At 41.2% G+C, this 23,312-nt stretch overlaps 1 protein-coding gene across 1 annotated transcript in view; it reads left to right on the top strand.

Annotated features, from left to right (window-relative positions):
* The window catches only part of LOC124621777 (DDB1- and CUL4-associated factor 12 homolog), a 70,981-nt gene that overhangs the window by 6,370 nt on the left and 41,299 nt on the right, over positions 1-23,312 (top strand). The window contains exon 3 of the mRNA XM_047147213.1: positions 13,041-13,253. Within this exon, the coding sequence (XP_047003169.1) occupies positions 13,041-13,253 (213 nt within the window). The remainder of the gene's footprint in view (positions 1-13,040; positions 13,254-23,312) is intronic.

Here is a 23,312-nt window from a genome sequence, read left to right as displayed (position 1 = left end):
CCAGACCCTTGTATCTTCATATTTTTGTTTCATGCTCATAGGCAAGTTGCATTTCTGTGACAGTTGATTTAGTTGGCTTTTTGAGCTAAGTTTAATGTTGATGCTCTTTAAATCTTTGTTCAACACTTATTGTGGTTTGTTCCAACATACAACATTCCACATGCTGTGTGAATTTTAGTTTGTTATTTCAAATAAGGAATGAAAAATCAGATTTTTGCATTCATTCAATGTCTTCTCCCTCAGTGATCTATCCAGGATTTTGCAGATTGTGCGTATTTTTCAATATGGTCCCTTGCCTCCTTCATGACTTTGCCGTGGCTGTATTGTATTATAAATACTTTATTCAGACAGTTTTTGTAGTATAGATAATTCCTGAAAGTATGCTGTTCAAAACTCATTGTTTTGTACTTCAATTTCTTGTACACAAATAAAAATGTAGAGAAGGAAAGAAATGATTACCATAATAGTAAAAACAAACATGATGCTAGATACCTTATCTGTTTCATGGCAGGAACCCTTGCTAAACAGTATTCTTTTGTGGCCATGCCTTTAGGAAAATCCACTTCCATTGAAAATATATCCATGCTTGACAGCTTTTTGCTGTTAGACAACATCTGTGCTTTGCATCTTTCCACTATTCCTCCAGAGTTTAGATGCCCCTAACAACATAAACTTATAATTTATATACCCTCTATACCATTACTCTCCTGCTGAGCAATTTTTAAATAAAAGCTATAAGTAATATTAACTCTTACATCTCCAAGAGGAATAGCAGTTTCCCTACATGGGTATCACATTCTTTATCTGTTTTCTGTATCAGTTTTGTCTGCATTGGTAAGAACAGTGGCTACTTCACCACCTGCACAATTTAATAATACACCTTTTTCTTCTTACAGAACTAGTTGATGCAGTGATAAGAAAATGGATTCTTAGCTGTCTGGCCACCCAGATTTAGACATGCCGTGGTTTCTGTTGCCAGGATAGATCCTTTTAGAAGGACATGGTTGATTTCCTTTCCCATAGTTTTCTAATCTGAACACGTCTTCTTTCTCTGACAGCCTCAGTGTTGATGGCATGTTAGGCTCCCTTCTTTTTGCCTCACACACCCCTGTTGATGCAGAAACTAATTTTAGTCTTGTAGATACGTTCACTGTTTTAAAATAAACATCACCCCAAAGGAGTCATAGTAATTAATGCAGCTAGGAAAGTCACATGCCTGTACAGTGATTGTAAGTGATATTCTGGAGACATGGAACTGGCATGTGGATACTTCAGGTCTTGCGTAAGAGAGACATGGCATCCTTGCGGGTGCAGATAAGTGCATAAGTTCATTTCTAAAGGTAGTCATTATATCTTTGATTGTCTGCCTCAATAGCTGAGTGGTCAGTGTAATGAAATGCCATGCAAAGAAGCCTGGATTCGATTCCCGGCTGGGTTGGAGATCTTCTCCGCTCAGGGACTGGGTGTTGTGTTGTCCTCATCACCAGCTCATTCCCATCGACATGCAAGTCACCAAGAGTTGCGTCAGCTAAAAAGACTTGCACCAGGCAACTGTCTACTTGACGGGAGGCCCTAGCCACGCGACATTTCATTTCATATCTTTGATTCATATAAACTTTTACCTACAGTCTAAATAATTTCAGTCCCAGCTGAGGGATAGAAATTATAGTACTTAATCTATCATTGACAATAAACATAACATTGGAGCTTCAGTAACTTCAGCCACAGAAGTTAGTGCAACAGATAACAACAGTTGCTGTTTCTACATAGCATTTTAATTTAGTCTTTTTCTCACATGCTTCTGCATAGAAGTGAATAGTAGTGGATTGATACCCAGAAGTAATAGTACTAAGGTTGCATCTAGTGATTGCTTAGGTTAGTGTTGTATTCCTTGTTGCATAGACAAAATGCAGGTTAAAGGTTAAATTGGCCGCTGTTCAGAAACAGTGGGAAGCTGCACATGTCATGTTAATTGGGTTTCACACTGCTACAATGGACTATGGTAGCGTTGAGGCAAAAGCTATGGCATGTTTTGTTTGTATAGTATTGTCTGGGATCTCTGAGGCCTCAGCACCTTCTTATACCCTCACCTGGCTAGTCTACATTCACCTTAGTGTGAACGGCAAATAGTAATGGGTTCTTGAACCTCTTGGAGGAAGGCAAAAATTGGCACTGGCCACTTGGCTTTATGCTTTGAAAAGAGATTTGTGATCTTGCCCACTGCTGAAAGTACATCTAAGCGGTGTGGGGCACCTCAGCTGTTGGGATTGGGAGACAGACTTTCTGAAAGGTCTGGGCAAGTGAAGAGGGTGAGATTGCTCATCAGTGGGAGCTTCAACATTAGGAAAGTGATTGGGCTGCGTAGGTCAAGCAGGTCAGGAAGAAAGCCCAGTGTCCACAGATATGGAGGAGGCTTTGCTGGCAATGATTGAGTACCTTGGGTGTAGCCAGCTGCGAATCGTGGGTCACGTTGGCACAAATTATGCGTGGTGCCTGGGTTCAGAGGCCATCATCAGCTCTTAAACATTGCTAGTTGTGTTATTAAGTGGGGTAGAAACATTGTTCTGTGAACAGAGAAATCCCTCATTTCTTCAAAGGCCTGATAAATTGTGTTATAAATTCAAAGGAGGAGAATATCAGCCCCATTAATAACAGCAAGTAGCATTTGTCACGGCAGATTTGACAAATAGAATTTTAATATAGTATTAGTTCATTGCAGAAGTGTCCATGGAAAGCTCACAGAGCTAGTTGTTGTTGTAATGGTAATAATGTCTGCAAAGTTTCAGTGTCAGGTAACTGACTGAAACCAGATGTTATCAGTAATGAAATTGTAAATTTCTAATGGAATCTTTATTGCAGAGATTGTTTGATGTTGGAGTTGGAGACGTGTCTGTAACCATAAACAATACAATAATATGTATTGAGATTAGTACAGTATGAGTAAGGTTTCATGTAAATTTCATGGTCATGTTAATGAACTATAGAATGGGAGACTCAAGTGTTAGGGCAAGTAGATGGCACGGGTAATCATGTGAAAGCTACATCTTCATGGCTACTCTGCAATTCACACGTAAGTACCTGGCAGAGGATTCATCGAACCATTTTCATACTACTTCTCTACCTTTCCACTCTTGAATGGTGCGTGGGAAAAAGGAACACCTAAATCTTTCTGTTTGAGCTCTGATTTCTCTTACTTTATTATGATGATCCTTTCTCCCTACATAGGTGTATGTCAACAAAATATTTTTACATTTGGAAGAGAAAGTTGGTGATTGAAATTTCATAAATAGATCTCGCCGCGAAGAAAACCGCCTTTGTTTCAGTGACTGCCACCCCAACTCGAATCATATCAGTAACACTCTGACCCATATTGCGCGATAACACGAAACGAGCTGCCCTTCTTTGCACTTTTTAGATGCTCTCCGTCAATCCTACCTGGTAAGGATCCCACACCACGCAGCACTATTCCAGCAGAGGATGGACAAGTGTAATGTAAGCTGTCTCTTTAGTGTGTGTCACATCTTCTAAGTGTTCTGCTAACAAAGCGCAGTCTTTGTTTTGCTTTTCCCACAATATTATCTGTGTGGTCTTTCCAATCGTAATTGTATTTCCTAGGTATTTAGTTGAATTGACAGCCCTTAGATTTGTGCGATTTATCATATACCCGAAATTTATCGGATTTCATTTAGTGCCCGTGTGGATGACTTCGCGCTTTCCTTTGTTTAGTGCAACTGGCACTTTTCACACCATACAGAAATTCTCTCTAGATCATTTTGTAATTGGAATAGATCGTCTGATGATTTTACTAGATGGAGAATTACAGCGCAATCTGCAAACAATCTAAGGGAGCTGCTCAGATTATCACCTAGGTCATTTATGTAAATCAGGAACAGCAGAGGGCCTATGACACTACCTTGCGGAACGCCAGATATCACTGCTGTTCTACTCGATGATTTACCATCTATCACTACGAACTGTGACCTCTCTGAGAGGAAGTCATGAATCCAGTCACACAACTGAGACGATACTCCATATGCACGCGATTTGATTCATAGTCACTTGTGAGGAACGGTATCAAAAGCCTTCTGGAAATATAGGAATATGGAATTGATCTGAGATCCCTTGTCGACAGCACTCATTACTTCATGGGGATAAAGAACTAGCTGTGTCGCACAAGAACAAAATTTTCTGAATCCGTGTTGGTTATGCATCAATAATTTATTTTCTTCAAGGTGATTCATAATGTTAGAGTACAGTGTATGCTCCAAAATCCTACTGCAAATTGAGGTCAGCGATGTGGGACTGTAATTCAGTTGGTTACTCCTATTTCCTTTCTTGAATATTGGTGTGACCCGTGCTACTTTCCAGTCTTTAGGAACAGACCTTTCGTCAAGTGAGCAGTTGTATATGATTGCTAATAAAGGTGCTATTGTGTCTGCATACTCTGAAAGGAACCTGATTGGTATACCATCTGGACCGGAAGACTTGCTTTTCTTAAGTGATTTGAGTTGTTTCGCAACACCTAAGATACCTACTTTTATGTCACTCATTCTAACAGCTATTCTGGTTTCGAATTCTGGAATATTTACTTTGTCTTCTTTCGTGAAGGAATTACGGAAAACTTTAATTAGTAACTCCGCTTTAGTGGCACCATCATCGGTAACATTTCCATCGCTGTTGCGCAGTGGCGGTATTGACTGTTTTGTGTCACTGGTGTCCTTTACATATGACCAGAATCTCTTTGGGTTTTCTACCATATTTTGAGACAATGTTTCATTGTGGAAACTAGTAAAAGCATCTCGCATTGATGTTCACACTAAATTTTGAGCTTCCGTGAAATTGTTCTAAATGCCTTATCCGAAAATTATCTTGAGCTGTTAATCAGAGAACCAGCTCATAAGGGTAACATTTTACACATCCTGGTCACAAACAGGCTCAAACATTTTGACTTGATTAATGTAGAACAGGGAATCGGTGAGCATAAGACCATCACTACAATTGTAAATAAAGGGGATGGATAAAAAATATGGAAACCCTGCGAGAAATGACTGCTTCAACATAAATGAAGGTTTCAACCAATCCTGTGGGCTGCATTGCTCTATTTGATCAAGAACAGCAACTGTGCAAGGTCCACAATACGTTGCAAGAGTCAGTCATGGTCAGAACAGTGTTCACTGTAGTTGTGAATGCGTTATACTGGAGTTAACTATGGTGGGTGCATCTGCAGCCAAGATAGCCAAGGTGTTCGGTTTTTCAGGAGGCACCATATTGAAGATTTGCGTTGCATATAGGAAAAGCGGTAAACATCTGCTAAGTCACATATGGAACAAAAGTATGTGTTGAGCAATTGTGATGGATGGTCACTGAAGAGAATTGTGAAGAAAAATAAGTGGGCAACAGCTGCAAAAGTCATTGCAGAACTGAAAGCTGCACTCACAAACCCCATCGGCCCAAAACAACATGAAGGGATCTCCATAAGCTCATAGCTCAAGGGTGAACTAGAATTCTAAAATTGCTCATTAGTGATGCAATTGCCCGTAGCAAAATGTGGTGTCTAAGTCGTAAAACCTGGTCTGCGGAGCAAAGGAAAAAAGTCACTTGATTGGATGAGTTTTACACTGTTTCCAACTTGTGGCCTAGTTTACATGCCAAGAGTAAAACATGATGGGGGTTTGAAGATGACTTGGACAGCCATATTGTGGTATTCTATGGGTCCCATGTTTACTTACATTACTGCTGTAGGTTATGTGACCATCTTGGCTGATCAGGCCCATCAAGTGGTATGTTTGTTCCCGAATGGTGACACTGTGTTCCAAGATGACAGGGCCACTGTTCACACTGCTTGCATCATCCAGGACAGATTTTATGAGCTCGAGGATTGAATTGTTGCATCTCACCTGGCCACTATAGTCATCAAATCTCAATATTATTGACACTTCATATTGTATTTTGGAAAGAAGGACTACATCAGGGAGATTCCATGGTGATGACTCATGTTACATTTTGAAATCAGTGTCTTAAATTGACTTTTTATCAGCCTATAAACCCATATTTTCTTTTGTAAATCATCATTATAAATTGTGTTATTCAGGCAAAGATCTTGAAGTGTTATTTAAGTAGGGCAGAGCATCAAATTTAAGGAACAAGAATATAATTTATGCTGTGAATCATGTTACAAATTTGGGACATCCTATTGCTTATGTGCATTTTAGATCAAAAGCATTCTCAAACTATTGGGAGTACGGATCTGATTTTTATCACAGAAAATGCATACTAGGTTTCTATTCAATTGACACTGTTACATATTTCTAAAAAATATTCATTCATGTGAAATATTGTAATATATTGAAAAAGGTGCATGACTCAAGGTTCGTTTGAGCAGTTGCCAGCGGGCTCGTGCGCATGAGCAGAGCTGAATTCACGTATGAGCAGTGCCTTCCTCCCGCTTCTGGCTACTTGAAGCGTGGCTGTTTGCTGTATGAGCAGTAGCAGCAAGTAGGCAGATGCTACCCGGAAAAATTTTTCTGGCGCACCCAAGCGGCCAGTTCCGCGCATGCACAGAGCAAGCTGAGCTATAGTGGGGGGGGGGGGGGCTCCTTCCCCATATGACCTGTGTATATGTTTCATGTCTTTGTAATATTGCTGGTCTCTTCGTTTACAGTTCCTATGTCAAATTAAATCAAAACAGATTTTTGTGGCTGGGAACCATCAAGTGAATTAATATACATTCTCATAACCATGAAAGAACGAAAATAAGTTAGTGGTTTCAATTTTCTGATTTTATATTATTTCCACGTTATTAGCAATCAACCATTAATGTCTTAATGAAGCTATTTCTGTCTGTTTTATAGAGAAATTTGGTTCTATTAATGTTTTTCCACTGAGGCAGTTAGTTTATTTGAAACGAAGTGTTTCATTCCACACTATTTGCACTTTCAACTTCGTTCAATTTCAAGGGCAAATTTTCATTTTCTGGAACGAATGACATTTATACCATAATAAATAACCAAACATGAAAATACAGTACTGGACCTCCAAGAGAATTGGTATCATGAAAACCACATGAAAAACCGAATATCAGGTACTTCAGAGTGCATCTGGACATAGAAATGTGCAATTAGAGCGGAATGAAGCATTTTAGTATGGTTTATGAAATTCCGATGCTGCTAGAGTAGTCTCTGATGTCCTGTTCCTTTTATGACATTGTAAGATCTGTTAATGCTATATACTTACGAACATATGTAAATATTTACTTGAAGCTAAGTAGGCAAATTTGGTCAGTTTTGAACTAAATATTTTGTTTCAAATATAATTACAGCTGTAGCAGAATTGTACAAATCTGCTTTCTGTGAAAGTGTTTTTCAATCACAATGCACTTGTCTAGTTATTTCTTAATTTTTGTTTACATCTGAAATTTATAGAATGCCATATTGTAGACTGGCAGCATACTGTGTTTTATTGTTTTAATTCCCCCCCATGGCTTCATATTTATTTCTTGAATGGAATATAAACTGCCAGCTGCACAGTTTCTTTGCTTCACAGATAACCCTGTTAATTTTTTACACATTTTGAAACAGTCATGAAATTTATTTTCCTCTGTTCCGGTGTAAGCTACACTAGAAACTGTTTTTTTGCAAGAAATTTGTAAAAAAAATCTGTCAGTCACCCCATAGCAAAATGTTATGGTACTCCGAGCTGTGGAGTCTAATTTTGAAATGATATTTTGCCACGAACTGCTTTCTTGTTTGCATCCTTTATCTGAGTGGGATATGATAAAACAATTGCTGTAAGTATAACTCTGTATTTCCTCTCAACAACATACTGCAGGGCTACAAATGGTCACTTGATGCCCCACCACGCATGAAATTCCACCAGAAATGTGACGAAAAGTGTTTGAGCAAAGCAAGCACCAAGCACAGGCTGCCTACATCATCGTAGCTGCGCATGCGCAGTACAGCCTGTTGCCTGGTGCTGTCTGGGAACTATTCAAACGAATCTTCAATATTACGTGTCTCATGTTGCATGCTACTTCTTGTTGGAAAAACTTCTTTGTTGCAAACAGAGAAATGAAAATATGACATTGTATGCCAAATAAGATAAACTTAACATTAACATTTCACTTTTCAAACACTATGAAAAATTATAAGAGCATGACATCTGAGAAAATGAACTGTAAATCCATTTAAAAGTCAGATAACAGAAAATATCCTTTTGCATTGACAACATCAAGTGGATTAATTTTCTTTATAATTTTATCATGTTTTACAGGCCATTTCCAATAGTGACCAGCAAGCTCCATTGCACTGATCAGGGAAGAATTTCCAAAAACTGCACATACTTCTCCAGCATTGAATTTACTGTCATATTCTACTTTCTTCCAGTCTCCAATTTTCACACTTTCTGGAGTTTCTTCAGTATGATGATCTGCAGCAGCAAAATTCTTTGGAGACAGCAGATACGGTTTTAGTACTCCTTTCTTGTAGTGAAAGCAGTGAATGCTTTTTTATGTTTGGCACTGATGGTGCTGAAGAAAATATTTGAACCAGATTAAGTTTCACATTGATCCCATGAATTTCCTCAATAGACATAGGAAAAACTTGCATAGTTGTGGCACTTGCAGCTACCTGAGTGAAAGTTGAAGCATCACATACTATGAATTTTTGCTTTTTTACTGCATTCCACACTAGCCGTTCCACAACTGCACCAATTCCTTCTACGGCTCCTTTACCATGGGATGTAGCAAATATGTTCCAGTACAGTTCCACATTATTAAATGATTGAAATTGAGGTACAGCAGCAGTAATGTATTTGTTTTTAAATTGCGAGGCAGGTCCAGCTGAACAGATTGAAACTACCTTCACATTTTCAGGTATAGTTGACAGTACCTTACTAATGTAAGCAATTGCAGCACTCAAGCCATGGCTTTATCCAGAGCATTATGTGACTTATACGATGACAAACCTGTTTTACTAGATTGCTAATCTTGCATCTTACATTGCCTATGTTCTCTCTCTCTCTTTCTCTCCTCCCCCCCTCCCCCCCCCCCCCCCCCAGATTTAGCTCTTCTTTCTTCTGACAACAGTCATTGCTTATGTTGACTCAGCTGTAGAAACTTTCGTTTCTGCTTCTGCTGGCTTTTTCTAGCTTCTTCCAAATGCTGCTTCTTAAATTCTTCATATTTTACTTCATTCTTTAACTTTTCCATCCTCCTACTCTGTCATTCTGCTGCTGCTAAGGGCATCCTCTTCTTCTAAGCTTAAAATAATGCAACTGTGACTCATATTACGTGACTCACGTTACACATTTAATTTTCTCTTTTTGCAACTTTGGTTGAAATTGGGAAATTTTTAGTAGTGATATTAGTTACACATTAACACTAAGAAGCAAATTATGGAACAAGGTACAGTTATTTCTAATATATCTCTTGGTATAAAAACTTAATTCGATGAAAGTGACTCATGTTACATGAATGTTCATGCTGTTGTATAATTTACCTACTTCAGTTTTATACTCTCTATGCAATACATTAGGGTATGTAACAGTAATATAAATAATGATATGCTAATTCTCACCTGCCAATTAGTTGAAATGAAGGTCCAAAATCTCCAGTAGTTGACACTCTCATCACATGAAAAACATATGGTGTTATGAAAATGGCTACAAATTATGGAGGGAAAGCTATAATGGGCCACAAACCATTGTTGCAAAACAGTAAAAAGTCCAGCCTTTTCAAAAAATATGTGAAAAGTACCAAATTTTAAACTTTTAAATATTGTGTGTTTTACTTTACATGGAATATCCCATCATCACTACAGGAAAATGGTAAAAGATTGTCTTTAAAATGATACAGGACCTGTATTTATCCATTCAAAAATGAAGAGAGACTGTTTTTAATGTGTTCCTACACCTTATTAGGCATAGTAATCTGTTGTGTTCGTGATGTTTCCATATTTTTGTCTAACCCCTGTAGGACCTGCAAATGAAGGTGTGAAGATATTTCTGCAGAATAACTATGACAAGAACACCTTTCAAATAACCTGAGCATTCATTGTAAAACATTCCTCCCTGAGACTAAAAATCTTGCTTATAGATGGACAAAATTCAAAAGTATTGGACAGAATTCAAAAGTATTGGACAACAAACCTAAGAAATCTATAAGCTAAGTAAAGTTGTAAAGAGTGGGAGAGACTTGTTGTGGTTTGAGAGCCGTGTTAGACAGCTGCTCTGACAGCAGAGAGAGCTTCACTACAGGTTTAAATGCAGCCAAAATCTTATAGACAAACAAAAAACTAAACAAAGCCAAAATTAGTGTTCATCGATTTTGAAAGTAAAATTCTGCCCACTGATCTGACGGAAAATCCTAAGCAATTTTGATCTTACTTTAAAGCAGTAGATGGCTCAAAGCCAACTGGCATTGCTCATATCCTGAGGTGACCAAGTCATGGGATAGCTGTATGCACATATAAGGGTGGCGATAGTATTGCATGCACAAGGTAAAAAAGGGTGGTGCACTGGTGGAACTGTCATTTGTATTCAGGTAATTCATGTGATTAGGTTTCTGGTATGATTATGGCCATATGACGGGAATTAACAGACTTTGAACACGGAATGGTACTTGGAGCTAAGCAAATGGGGCATTCCATTTCTGAAATTGTTAGGGAATTCAGTATTCAGAGAGCCACAGTGTCTAAAGTGTGCTGAGAATACTATTTCAGCTGTTACCTCTCATGACGGAAAGCACAGTGGCCAACGCCATGCACCTAATGATTGAGAGTAGTGACATGATTCTTGAGTTTCTCCCGGCGTATTTGATAATCAAAATATCCACGCGTGTACTGCTGATCTACAGTGTCCAACGGGCACAATATTTCGGCAATCATACATGTCGCCATCATCAGGTGAACTGACGGACTGAGCTCCTGTGAATGTGCCGGCACGGAGATCTGTACGCTATGGCTGCTCAGGGGGAACTGGGTTCGGTCACGGCGGCGGCCGATTTAAATATCCTCCGCCCGCGGCGCGCTCGCTCCGCCGTCCGCTCCTCGCACCCCGCACCACGGTCGTGCGGTGGAACATATTGCGACGGCGTCTGAGATGACGTCGATGCGATGGCTCTGTCCGCTGTGCTCAATTTACTCTTGATTTAATCAAGAGTAAATCGAGCAAACGTATAGTTGTGTCGACCACGGCGGAGAGAGCCATCACACCAACATCATCTCAGACGCCGTCGCAATCTGTTCCACCGCACGACCGTGGCGCGGGGCACGGACAGCGGAGTGAGCGCGCCGCGGGCGGAGGTTATTTAAATCGGCCGCCGCGGCGACCGAACCCAGTTCCCCCTGAGCAGCCATAGCGTACGGATCTCCGTGCCGGCACGTTCACAGAAGCTCAGTCCGTCAGTTCACCTGATGATGGCGACATGTATGATCGCCGAAATATTGTGCCCGTTGGACACTGTAGACCGAGAGTAGTGACATTTGCATAGAGTTGTTAGTGCTAACAGGCCAATAGCACTGCGTGAAATAACTGAAGAAATCAATGTGGGATGTACAGTGATCATATCTGTTAGGTCATTGCAGTGAAATTTGTCATTTGGCAGCAGATGACCGATGTGAATGTCTTTGCTGACAGCACGATATCATCTGCAGTGCCTCTCATGTGCTCTTGACCACATCAGTTGGACCCTAAGTGACTGGAAGACTGTTGCGTTGTGATATGAGTCTCAATTTCAGTTGGTAAGAGCTGACATCACGAAGCCATGGACGCAGCTGACATAGCTGACGTTCATAATGGTGTGGGCTGTGTTTACAGGGAATGGACTGGGTCCAACGGAATGGTTCGTTGACCAGACAGGGTTATCCTCAGCTGCTTGGAGACCATATGCAACCATTCATGGACTTCTGTGCCCAAACAACAATGGAATTTTATGGATGACAGTGTGCCATGTGTTCGGGCCACAGTTGTTCATGATAGCTTTGAAGAACATTCTGGACAATTTGAGTGGACAATTTGGCCACCCAGATTGCCCGACATGAATCCCATCAGACCCAAGAGGTCAGTTAGTACACAACATCCTGTATTGGCAACACTTTCACATTTACGGATGGTAATTGGGGCAGCATGGCTCAGTATTTCTTTAGGGGACTGCCAACATATTGTGAGTCCATGCCACATGAAGTTTCTGCACTATACCTGGTTAAAGGAAGTCCAACTCAATATTAGGAGGTACCCCACCACTTCTGTCACCTCAATGTAATGCCATTGGAATGGAGCGTGATAGGAAGCTTAAATAATAAATTCCTTTTTCTGAAATTGTTTAAGGAAAACAACTTGCTCCTTCTCTAGCACCAGTCTGCTGTAGGGCGCTGGATGAGCAAAACATTCTTAGTGATGGGAAAAATACACAGGCAATTCTTGCTTTAGAGAGAAACACTTTATGGTATTTTTTGACTTATTCCAGGGATTTAAGTGTGTAAAACTTCGTGTTAAAAGGAAACAATATTTATAAAAATAATGATTTCACATTGTATTTAACAAGATATTGTGCTAAGTGAAAATTCTCTGAGTTGAGCCCATGTTGACCTATAAGGTTGCAGCTCTTTATTAGTTTGTCAGTGATAAAGACTGGAGGGAAAATAGTTGGAAAATGAAACTTTGAGTTTGTTTGTGAAATGTGTCCCAGTTAAGGAAGGAAGTTCTGTGTTCAATATATCATTGATGATGAAATCATCAGACTTGGATCACAACAATGACCTGCTTCTCAATTTCATTCAAGAATTGATCCAACTGCAGTTCAGAGGACAGAATTTTTGTGCCAGTATGTCAGGAAAAAATAATTTTTGTAGGCAATCCTTATTTCATCATGTAATTTGGAATTATGATAAATGGTCAGATAACAAAAATGAGGGAGTGCTGTGTGCAACAACCAGTTCTCACTGTTGTTTCAAGAGAGCAAAAGCCTGTTTTCATGTTTTGTGTGTTTGTAATGGTAGAGTATTGTTTATTCAAAAAATTATTCAGAAATATGCTTCATTTTTCAGTTGATGGTCTATGATGTCGTTAAACGTCAGTTGGATCAGATTCCATCCTTGCAAGGTGTTCGAAGTTCAGCAAACCAGCAGCAAGATCAACAATGTGGAATCCATGCTGTGCAGATAAATCCATCAAGAACATTGCTTGCAACTGGAGCCCACAGCTCAAGTGAAATAGCCATATATAAGCTGCCCACACTAGATCCTGTTTGTGTGGGAGAGGTTTGTATACATATGCTGCGGAAATACCTCTTATTCCCCAAAACCAGAATGCATGAGAGTACTTGTGGGGAGGGGCTGGGGGGGGATTCCAAAATAACAGGAATTTTCTTACAAAAAGCATTTCCTTTATTTTTTTTCCAAATACAACTTTAATTTCTTTCCAAGCCATTAGTGCTTATGCACTTGTCAAAACATTCACTCCAGTGTGAAAGCACCTTTTAAGCTGTGCCCTCTGCCTCTTTGGTACCTGCTAGCAATGTAATGACATTGTGTTTTTTGTAATCAGCAGCAAAACTCTTTTGATTTGAAGCCCCAGTGAACACTAAAAGCCATGTGCATGGGAGTAATACATTTTGCAAGAACCACTCATCAGAATTCTCCAAAGATCAGATAGAATTGTTAGTTTACTGTTTTGAATTCTGAGGGTATGATCCCTTTGACATAAAAAAAGAAAGAGGATCAGCATCTTCACATTCAATTTCACCTCATGAGCTTTCCTCGGATGAAGGGAACCAGCTGTTCACTTTGTGGATCGTACCATAGCACTTTGTCATTCACTGTGATGATTTTGTTGGAAAAAAATTAGACTCATCTTTAAATGTGTCCATTGTTTCACAACAGCCTTGAAAGTGCTGATCCCTTTAATACTGGTGAGAAGTTTGGCTAGAAACTTTGCTACCACTCTCCACATTTCTAAATCAGTGTTGAAAGTGAACTGAACTATGCAGTGGACAACCTGGATAAATGCTAGAATTTGTCGATTGTCATGTGTTGATCTTCACTAATGTGACTGTGAATTTCCTGATAAGTTTCCCGAATTTGCATAGTCGAAGGATGTCTGGAATTGGGATGATCTTCAGTGGCCACAAGAAAAACATTTGTACACTTCAATTATACTAAGAGCCTGTTCTTTGTGTGCTGTTTGTATCATCACAACAGTTTACACTATGTTCTTGCCGATTAAAAAAACAAAACTTCACAGCTGCACATTGTTCTTGAGTTAGCCATTTCTTTGTCATGACTACACTACACAGCCATAATACAAAAAATTACCACAGAAACTATACTTGTCATTATTGGGTGATGCCACTTGGCATACTGAGCCAGGAGGGGTCCTTCAATAGATTGCTAGTGTCACAACCTCGTATTACAAGTATATGATGGACAGTGTTTAGATTCCAGTTACTTTTGGTCCCCCCCCCCCCTCCCCACATTTCCTTTGTTTGTGTGTGTGTGTGTTCATGTGGTTTTCAGTATAAAATAGTCATCTGTTTCATTTTGTAACTCATCAGCTTATGTTTGGCAAAATTCTCTGAAATTTGCCAAAGACAAAAAATGTAAGATGCATCCAGAAAATTAACACATCCACTTCCAAGTGCATTTGGGTTTTGATTTTGACATACTACTCTGAGAACTGTTCTTCCTGTCTGCTTTAGATGTTTTAGCTATGGTAATACAGAAGTATGAGATTTTTTTGTGAAAAGAAAAGCACATTCATGCACCAAGCACATTATCCACAGGAAATAAACTTGCACAGGTCTCTACTTCTACAGCTTGTTATCCTCCTCACAGAAGAGAGATGCGCTGCTTGTCCAAAAACTGCCTGAACAAACTGTAACACATGCATAATGTTACACATAAAAATTGTATATGGATTTAAAAACAGTGCAGTAAAACATACCTGGTTGTAGGAGGAGATCAAAAGTGAGGAAAACAAACAAAAGTCATATAACTTTGTCGCACTACAAATATGCGCAATCCAATGTACATTTTGCCAGTCATTAAAATTAAAGCATCACTTTGCAGTGTTAAAGATTGTTTAGACCTTCAGGAGCTCCATGTTTATTTCGTAGCACCCCAGAATCTCTTTCCATGTGCCAGACAGACAATGAGAGACAGACAGAAATCTGCTACTGATTCAAGGAACATAAGCGTCACATCCAGCTCAAGGATTCAAGTAAATTAATGCTTACAAAGTTTTGCTTTACATGTAATTACAGTGTGGCAGTTTGTGTGAAAAACCTGGAATTCTCAGATTAGTGGATATTACCTCCAAAAACAGCAAAATTCTTAAAGACTCCAGGGATTCAGGATGACAGTTCATTGATCAAAGAAGAGGTATGGAGTCGTTTTGTTACAAATCACTATGTGGTATCCTGCATTGAGGGAAATTGGTTCTGAAGTTATCATGTAAAGATACTTGTAGCAGTGGAGTAAGTTGTAATAATACAAAGGTGGTTTGAAAAGTTCTGAGAATCACCATGAGAGAGTGCCATGTCAGTGCCCTTGGAAGAGAGCTGTGGCAGTGACATGGTTCTGTTGTTCCTGTGTAGTGATTGCGAAGGTGGAAAAAATCGAGATTCGAGCAGATATTAAGTACTTCATGAAGAAAGGTTTGAAAGCAAAGAACACTCATGCCAATTTCCAGAATACACTGGGGGACTCTGCTCCTTTATATTCAACTGTTGCCAAGTGGACAAATGAATTTAAATTTGGTCGGTAGAACTTAGATGATGATCCGCGGAGTGGTCGGCCAAGATGTGTCAAAAACTCATGTATCAAAAACGCATGAGAATGGACATATCGGAACAATGTGTGGCCCATTTTTGGAGAAACTAACAAGATTTTTTGCACCAGTTTGTGACCACAGATGTAACTTGGGTACACTGATATACCCCAGAGACAAACAACCGTCACAGCAGTGGAAACTTGCTGATTCTCCACCACCAAAGAAAGCAAAGCCAATTCCATCGGCAGTAAAGGTCATGGCATTAGTGTTCTGGGATGCGAAGGGGATTCTGTTCGTAGATTATCTCCCCAGTGGGCAAAACAATTACTGGAGAATACTATGCTAACCTCCTGGACAAATTGCAACTAACAGTACGAGAAAAACAGCCAGGTTTAGCAAGGAAGAAAATCATCTTACATCAAGACAATGCGCGCCCACACAAATGTGCCGTTGCCTAGGCAAAATTATACAAACTAAGGTATGAATTGTCCCATGCCTGCCTTATTCACCTGATGTGGCTCAGTCAGACTTCCATCTCTTCCCAAAACTGAAAATTTTTCTTGGTGGACGAAGATTCATGTCAAATGAAGAATTGATAGCTGGAGTTGACCACTATTTTGCAGGCCTGGAGGAAACTCATTTTTGAGATGAGATCAGACACTGGAACATCATTGGACCAAGTACATTAGTCTACAAAGAGACTACATGGAAAAATAAAAAAAGTTTCAGTGATGTAAGTACTTTTTTCTATTCCGTTGTGAGAACTTTTCAAACCATCCTCACAGTAAAAGCTGTTGTGTGTATTGAGAAATAAAGAATAATAATACGGGGTCTAACCACACAGTGTCCATTCCATGGTTGTTTGCAAAGCCAGTTGTTATAGGCTTGATGTGTGATGGATCAAAGAGAGTACTGTGAGTAACAGTAGGCTGATTAAAATTATTTGATGTCTGTTACTTCCCACTACATTGTTGCCCCATAGTCTGCCAGATGCTGCTTGGTTGTGGGTAACACACAATGTGTCATTTCACAAGTGCTGTTAAGGGATGTGCGCAAATTCAGTATTTATTGACAATAATAGTTTGAAATGCCTTCAATTTGTTGAAGCAACCCTCACTCTATCAATAACATTGTCAATTGGAAACACGATTTTGCAAGTTAAAGATACCAACTGCCCAAAAGAAAGCATATGCTACAGTTATTTTAGTGATAGCTGGCCAACAGCAGGAAAGAACGAGAAAGAAGAAACAAGTCTGAGAATGACAGGAAAAAGAAGCAACTTCTTTTATATTAATTCACTGACTAAATTCATAACTATGGCAACGAAATATGCCGTAAACTATTTTTGAATGAGTTCTGCATATTACAACAACTTATTAATGTTAATGTGGCAAAAACAGAGCAACAAAATTCGTTAACGAGAGAGGCAATTGCAGTCAACAAGAGGTTGAGTGTAACAGATTTCTAGGAACAGATAGGTCATTCAAATTCTTGAAGTTTAGTGATGTAATATGAGCTAACACAATTATCATTAATGTTCTTGAAACCTGTAAAGTGATTACATCTGTCCCACAATGATATACTCAGGTAATTAACACATTTTTTTCCATCTTGTGGTAATTTGGCAAGGCTGACATGTATTTTGAAGCCTTTGCGTATATGTATGGTGAAGCCCAATTAAGTAAGCAATGCCATAATGTCTGATCCTTTGACCACCTTAAAGTGATAGACATGAATACTACTCAGAGTTCTAATAAAACTGTTCTGCATTAAAAAGGCTACTTGAGAAATTGAATCTGAGAAGTGTTATGCTCAGAGGTGAACTGGAAACATAAACAGTGCACGCTAACAGTTTGTGGCCAGTTCATGATAACACTTTGTGGCTGGTTCATGAAGCTCTGCTGGCATTGAATGGCAAATATTGTCAAACTGTCAACACTTGACCTCATAATCTCATTATTATTGACATTACTGAGAATATATTTGGGGCCATCACTGCTTGTCAATATTTCTAGTATTTACAATATGTAAATGCTCAGTCACAGGTGGTCAATACATTGACAGATTGACATTGTTTAATGTGTGTGGGCTCATTTACTTATTTCTAATGTAGAGCAATGTTGGCAGCGGCCACCATGGAGTATGACGGTAACACAAGATACTTTGTCGACATCTGATTTAAAGTGACTTACGATTGAACTGCTAACCTAACCACAATGATGTACAATATATCTAAGAAATGGCGGTCAACAACTTGTAGTCAAACTACTCATCATGCTCACTTTGTTCATGGCGATTAAAGCTAACATCTATTAGCAAACTTAAGACAATGCTAAAAGCACACTGTAGTTTAACTGATGGGTTACATATTATAGGTGACATAGGCAGAGCATATAGAAATAAACTATACTGTTTAAAAGTAAGGAAACATTTTTTTGTGTAAATACCTCCACCGATTTCTGTCTTCAGGAAACTGTGGAGTCCTAAAGAGGGTAGGTACCACTCATTTGAGTTTGGCCTAAGCCAGTGAGGTGTGTGCATTGCTGCCGCTGCATGCTACACTTTCTCGGCCGAGGAGAGCTTTAGAAGAAGTTCTGAGTTGTGGGTGCCACGAGAAGCAAATTGTCATGTGTTGTTTTCACAATGCCAGTAAATTGTTGTGTTCTGCACCCCACAGCATAGGAAAGAAGGACTAGCAGAAGAAACCTGCTGCCACGAGGGGGCCTTCGGTTGTGTGACTCACTGAGTCTGCCGACCAAGCAAGGAAGACCCGAGAAGACGAATCACAGTCTGTTCCCCTTTGTACGTCAAGTGGACAGTGCTGTTCAACTTGATGACGACCTGTGCCAAGAATGAGGTGGTCTACAAGTCTGTCAACACAGACTCGCTGATCTGCGTTCTGGCGGCAAACCTGGCCGATCAGAAGGCGATCAGGAGCGCTGTGGCCACCCACATCATCAACGCGCCGCCGTCACGTGAGAAGCTGCCTTCCACAGGGAAGAAGAAGATAACCAAGGCACTCTTAAAGGGGCTGCCTTGTGCTGTGACGAAGCAGTGGTCCTGGATGGGCTGCTGTGTGCTGGGTTCGGTAATGCAACCGCAAGGTTGCACACTGGACGAGCAAGAAGAGGGCACTGCTGTATGCTGTTATCGTGCAAACGGCCGACGGCGAGGGTGACATCTTTGGCTTGTGGAAGCTGCTGGGCCAGAGGCTCTCCCGACTGTCATGGACCCCCCAGTCCTGGCGCTTAAAGTGCCAGGGCAAAGGCCATGTCACGAAGTACTGCTGGTGCGTCAAGTGCTCTGGCAAGCACAGCTGCCTGCCTGATTTGTGCCCAGTGTGGTGGCCGGCACGTCACCAGCTGGCACGGCTGCCCGGCTGTTTCAAGCCACAGTCGCGCCGAAGGCAGCAAGGCAGCTGCATTGACACAGTGGAAGAGACGTCGACGTTGGCGACAACAGTGGGTGCAGACCAGCCCAACTCAGCTAAGGGAGAGCGCAGAGACAGCTGCCCCAACCCCCCACCCCCCACCCCCCCGCCAGGAGTGGGGACGACTGACTGAGGCAGACGTTCGGGATGCAGCTCGCGCCTCTGAGAAGAGCAGTGGCATCAAATCAGCACCACTGTGGAGGAAGCTACAGCAGCTCACAAAGCTGTCATGGCAGCAGAGAGGGCTACTTTCGCAACCGCCATGGCTGCAGAGAAGGAAGAGCCCTTGAGGCAGCTGCGTGCAGTCCTTGCCCGAGGCCTGCATCCAGCAGAAGGGGTTCAAACCCCTGCGAACACTCTTGCAACCTCGCAGAAGGGTGTTCGGGTGCCTGCGCCATCGGCTGCCCCAACAGCACTGCAGGGGAAGGGTGGCAAGAAGACAACCGTCGCCCCAACGGTATCGGCGGCGATGCCGACCTCCGTGGGAGCAGCCTCTGCAAGGGATTGAGAACTCAAAAGGGCAGTCTACACCGCACATGTGTGAGAGAATGGCCTGGAGCTGTCCGATGAAGCATGCTGAGCAAGCAGAGCTGCTCAAGGAGCAGCTGCGGCAGAACTGCGCCACACAGTAACAGGGGATGCTGACCAACCACGAGCTGCTACCATTGAGCACCAGCCTGATGATGCTGTGCCAAGTCACTGATGACATGGCACAGCAGAGGGCGCAAGGCAACGCACCATTGCCGCACCGGACTCCTTTTATTAAAACGACCAATGGCACTGATGCTGTATCTTCTTGCATCATACCTGCTATTAACATAACCTACCCTTGCATGAACTGTCACAGTCAGCAAGTCATCCGCTGCTGCTTTCACTACCCAACCTAACTTTTGCAGAGGTTTTTTTCCCTTGGCTCTTGCCTTGGTACTTTTTTCCCTCTGCTCTTCAAACCGCTACCCTTCATTAGACTTTCAGCCCAATCTATCTCCAGATGAGTGTGTGGTGTCACCGCCAGACACCACACTTGCTAGGTGGTAGCCTTTAAATCGGCCGCGGTCCGTTAGTATACGTCGGAACCGCGTGTGACCACTGTCAGTGATTGCAGACCGAGCGCCGCCACATGGCAGGTCTAGAGAGACTTTCTAGCACTCGCCCCAGTTGTACAGCCGACTTTGCTAGCGATGGTTCACTGACAAATTACGCTCTCATTTGCCGAGACGATAGTTAGCATAGCCTTCAGCTACGTCATTTGCTACGACCTAGCAAGGCGCCATTGTCATTTGCTATTTATCTTGTGATACATGTACCGTCAGACGGATGTTCACCAATTATGAATTAAAGTTAAGTATTCCAGTAGTTACATACATTCTTTGCTACTATAAATTCCCTTACCTGTTCCAGACCTCACGGCAGCCTGCGTGAGCTTAAACGCGTGCCTTTCGGCTTCCTCTCCTGGTGGCTTGGCTGTCTTGCCAAGTCACAACAGAGCGCATATAAATGGTTAACCTTAACCAGATGTACGCAGACATTGCAGTACCCACATCCTGCAACACCTCACTTTAGTGAAAACTAACTCCTATGCAGAGATGGCAGCAGACCTTTTGAGTTGGCCATCATGCCAGTGTGGGTGTGGAGGGGCTCAACCTTTTTCTTAAAAAAAATTCAAAATCGCTGGAACTTTGTGAAGTAGATGAGCAGCTGGAAGCAGTAATAAGTTTCCTCATTCCGTCAACATTGTACAGCCTGAAATGTTTTAGTATTTAAAACTGATACTTTGCAGGACCAGTTGCAGTGGCGATTTGTTGCCTTAAAAAAATTTGGCATCACCTACTCTTGTGTGAAGCTCATATATTGTAGGTCGATCTCTGTTACGATAATAATTGTTGTATCTGTAATGCCAAATCACTTATGTGAAGGTATCCAGATTTTTACACATTTCTGAATACTTCTCTTCCTGTCTGGTGTATAAGACAGGAGGGCCGTGCTTCGCTTTTCTCTCTCTCTCTCTCTCTCTCTCTCTCTCTCTCTCTCTTTTTACCAGTACCGAACATGGCCAGCTCACTAACCATAACTGTGGCTGCAGTACTTCTTTGGAAACTTAAGAGATATGTCCCCCATTTTCTGCCTCCCTCTCAAGACATCCTCAAACGTTGCTCATGAGTTGTCACAATTGTCTTTTAAACACATATCCATGCTCAGCTTTCTTTCTTGTTATGTTTGTGTCCTAAATCCTGGGACTGTCCCTTTTCTTTCGCTTTTCATCAGACATGACAACCACATCAGGAACAACACACACTACAATGGTAATGAAATACACAGTGGAAGTGAACTGACCATTTGTTGTGACAGTTGGCAATGGTGAGCAGTTCGGACATGATGTTGAGCACTCTGATTGGAGGAAGACAAGCTTCAATCCATGAAGTTCCAACTATCACGTAATTTTAATCAGACTATAGAAGTCTATAAAACCACACAACCAAAGAGTACATTCCACTATGTGGCTCTGCAGCTTGTATGGCCTTGTTACAACTGGAGTATTCAAGATGACAGTAGTGCCTCCCAGTTAAGGTAACCCAGCTCTGTGGTACTAGTTCTTGCCTTTTAGATTACACCTACAAATGGTAACATCTAACCCAAGATTCAGACTTCACTTCTCAGAAGTATAGGCACTGTAAGTCTTTAAGCTGGCGAACTCCACTAGGAGAAGCTTCATAGGTGCTGGTCAAGATTCAAGAAATACTGTAGGCTTCGATGGACATCTGTTGACTTCCTACCTAATTTACTGACTGCTCTGGTTGCAACAACATACCAGCTCCTTACCTCAGAAGAAATGACAGTTTGTCACTCAGTATGCCTGTTGACTGTCTCTGGCATCAGTTCTCAGACCCCGCATGTGAGTACATGAGTACATGTATGGCAAACACAGGGCTATAGTTCTTGCAATACTACTACTTTTTCTGTGTTGGAAGTCTGTCTTTCTAATATTATTCCAATCCTATCAATTGATTTCTTATGTTTTTCCTCTGCTTCAGTGTTTGAGGTGTTCCATCTTGCATCTCTTCCTCCCTGTCTATTCCTGAAGGTCACTCACAGTTTGACACACAAAGGTTGATTAGGTAATGCGTAATTACCACCACGGATGGCTGGTAACGATCACAAGTACTCCTGGTAAAGGCCAGAGGCCAGGAAAGGTGATAACCTGAGTTGGTACCTCTAGTGGTCCCTCTACCTGGAGTTTGGATCATGTGACCTGAGATGTGAACAGTCGCCTAACATCTTGCTCCCTTAAGCTGAATGTTTGTTGTGACGTATCCCAGCAGAAAGTTTATGGGTCTTTCTTTTTTCTGTGAAGTAATTGTAAATGTTGTTTCTTATCTTGATGTGCTAGAACTAGCCAGCCCTTTCCTCAATTGGAAGAACCTGAACCACAGAACGTTATTTGGCAACGAGATGGTGCGCCCCCTCAGTGGCACAACTCGGTATGGGATTGGTTAAGCAACGCTATGCCTGACCTCTGGGTTGGTCACAGTGGGCCAGAAGACAGAGCTTGTTTCACATTCACCCAATCTGACCTCGTGATTTTTTCCCTTTTGGGAGCTTCATAAGGGATCATGTGTGTGTGCTTCTGCCACCTGCTGATCTACCTGACTTAAGAAGCAGTATTGAAGCAGCTGTTGCAACAATTATTCCAGATGCACTGATAGATATTTGTGAGGAACTTGCCTATCGATTTGATGTGTGCCATGTGATGAATTGTGCTCTCACTGAACACTAAGAAAAATTGTTGGAGCTGCTCTTCCATTTGATTTATTTTGTGTAATTGTAAGTTGAATGCAATAAATTCCACAAAGCTGTAAGATCTCGATATTCCTCATCTAGAACTACCCTGCTTTCACAACATACTATGAAACCTCCACCTAAACACAGAAGTTCTTTTGTGACTGATGCAGAAGAAAGGAAATTTAGGAGGGAATACTCCTGAGAAGATTTGCTGTGTACTTCTGGTCAGCAATGGTCCAGATCCTGATCCAACAAATGAAAAGTTATGAAGAAGACAAGTAAAGAGAAATGTAAAAAGAAAACTGAAGAATCCTAATCAATAACAATACTGCAAAAACAT

The sequence above is a fragment of the Schistocerca americana genome, chromosome 7 (genome assembly GCF_021461395.2).
Source record: "Schistocerca americana isolate TAMUIC-IGC-003095 chromosome 7, iqSchAmer2.1, whole genome shotgun sequence".
Taxonomy (NCBI): Eukaryota; Metazoa; Arthropoda; class Insecta; order Orthoptera; family Acrididae; genus Schistocerca; species Schistocerca americana.
The sequence above is the reverse complement of the archived record's forward strand: the minus strand, read 5'-3'. Positions and strand labels throughout refer to the sequence as shown.